The sequence below is a fragment of the Physeter macrocephalus genome, chromosome 14, assembly GCF_002837175.3.
Source record: "Physeter macrocephalus isolate SW-GA chromosome 14, ASM283717v5, whole genome shotgun sequence".
Classification (NCBI taxonomy): Eukaryota; Metazoa; Chordata; class Mammalia; order Artiodactyla; family Physeteridae; genus Physeter; species Physeter macrocephalus.
Genome location: NC_041227.1, coordinates 81,520,198 through 81,521,594, shown reverse-complemented (window position 1 = coordinate 81,521,594; position 1,397 = coordinate 81,520,198). Strand labels below are relative to the sequence as shown.

Genomic DNA, 1,397 nt, shown 5'->3' with positions numbered 1-1,397 from the left:
GAGGCTTTGCACTTTCCTCCCCAAGAGGGGTGTCTGCGGAGTCCTACTCTTTCCCCAGGTTTTGTCTACAACCCACGCGATTCTGCCGCCCGCCAGGGGACGTGTGACAATGTCTGGAGACATTTTTGCTCGTCTCAAGGGTGCTGTGGGGGGTGGAGGCCAGCGACGCTAGCAGACATCCGACAGTGCACGGGATGGGCTCACGGCAAAGAACGACCGCGCCCGAATGTGAATCGTGCTGGTGCTGAGACACCCCGGTCTATACTCGCTGCCGGTCTAAACACTCCGCGTCCGCGCCCCTTCACCGGCGGCTCTGTGCCAGCCTTCCGTTGGAACTGTGCCACGGCTACGTGGGATGATTATGAAACTGTAAAACCACAGGCAAGACGCATTTGTTTTACGAGGAACATCCTGGAGGCCACAGCCACCTACGAACTTTGCATACGGGAGGGTTTTGTTTCTGAAAACCGAAATTACGGAATAAGTGCCCAAAGAGGCGAGAGAGAGAGAAGTTCACTATTTGCGTTCAAATTAGCAGCCTGAGTATTCTTGGCCCCTGATAGGAAAGGCGGGCGGGTGCCCACGTCAGAGGAGCACATCTGCGGAGGCTGCGGGTTTCGTTCTGACCGGCTTCCCATGCTCCTGCCACGAGAGCCGCAGATGTGTGGGAGACCAGATGCCTAGCCGGCCGCAGAGAGCGAGACTCGGGGGCAAACAGAGCGATGATTTAGTAGCATCGGAAGATCTGCTGGCTGCGCGCTCAGGGCGGGGCGTGGTGGTGTGCTGACCCCGCGGATCTCGGACCGCAGGGCTGGGCGGGGCACCGGCCCGTCTGGCTCCCGCTGGGGCTGGGTCGAGGCTGGGGAAGGGGAGCCACCAGGTGGAACAGCACACGGAAGCTGGCGCTCTGCAGGACCCGGCTGCTAGAGTCTTGTGAGATTTACATTTAAATTCAAATTAAGTGGGACTTCCCTGGCGGTCCAGTGGTTGAGACTCCACACTCCCAACGCAGGCCGCCCAGGTTCGAGCCCCGGTCGGGGAACTGGATCCCGCATGCCGCAACTAAGACCTGGCGCAGCCAAATAAATAAATAAATATTTTTTTTTAAAGTGTGCATCTCTCAATAATTGCACTTGACTTTAGGATCCAAAAAAAAAAATTAAAATTAAGTAAAGTTAAAAATTCGGTGTCTCAGTCCCATGAGGCACTGGACACCATGTGGCCAGTGGCCTTTCCCAGACCAGCACAGACAGACCATCTCCAACCACTGTGAGTCCCTACGGACAGACGGTGCCCAGGGCCGCCCACACCTCCTCCCAGCTCTTCTCACATCCTCGGCTCCCCTGCGGCCCCCCAGAAGGGTTGGGGGCTCCCTAGTTGGGTGAGAATGTCTCTCC

At 57.3% G+C, this 1,397-nt stretch overlaps 1 protein-coding gene across 1 annotated transcript in view; it reads right to left on the bottom strand.

Annotated features, from left to right (window-relative positions):
* Positions 1–680: 680 nt before the first annotated feature.
* Positions 681–1,397, bottom strand: part of PLD6 (phospholipase D family member 6) — a 9,678-nt gene continuing 8,961 nt past the window's right edge. The window contains exon 2 of the mRNA XM_055089764.1: positions 681–859. Within this exon, the coding sequence (XP_054945739.1) occupies positions 681–859 (179 nt within the window). The remainder of the gene's footprint in view (positions 860–1,397) is intronic.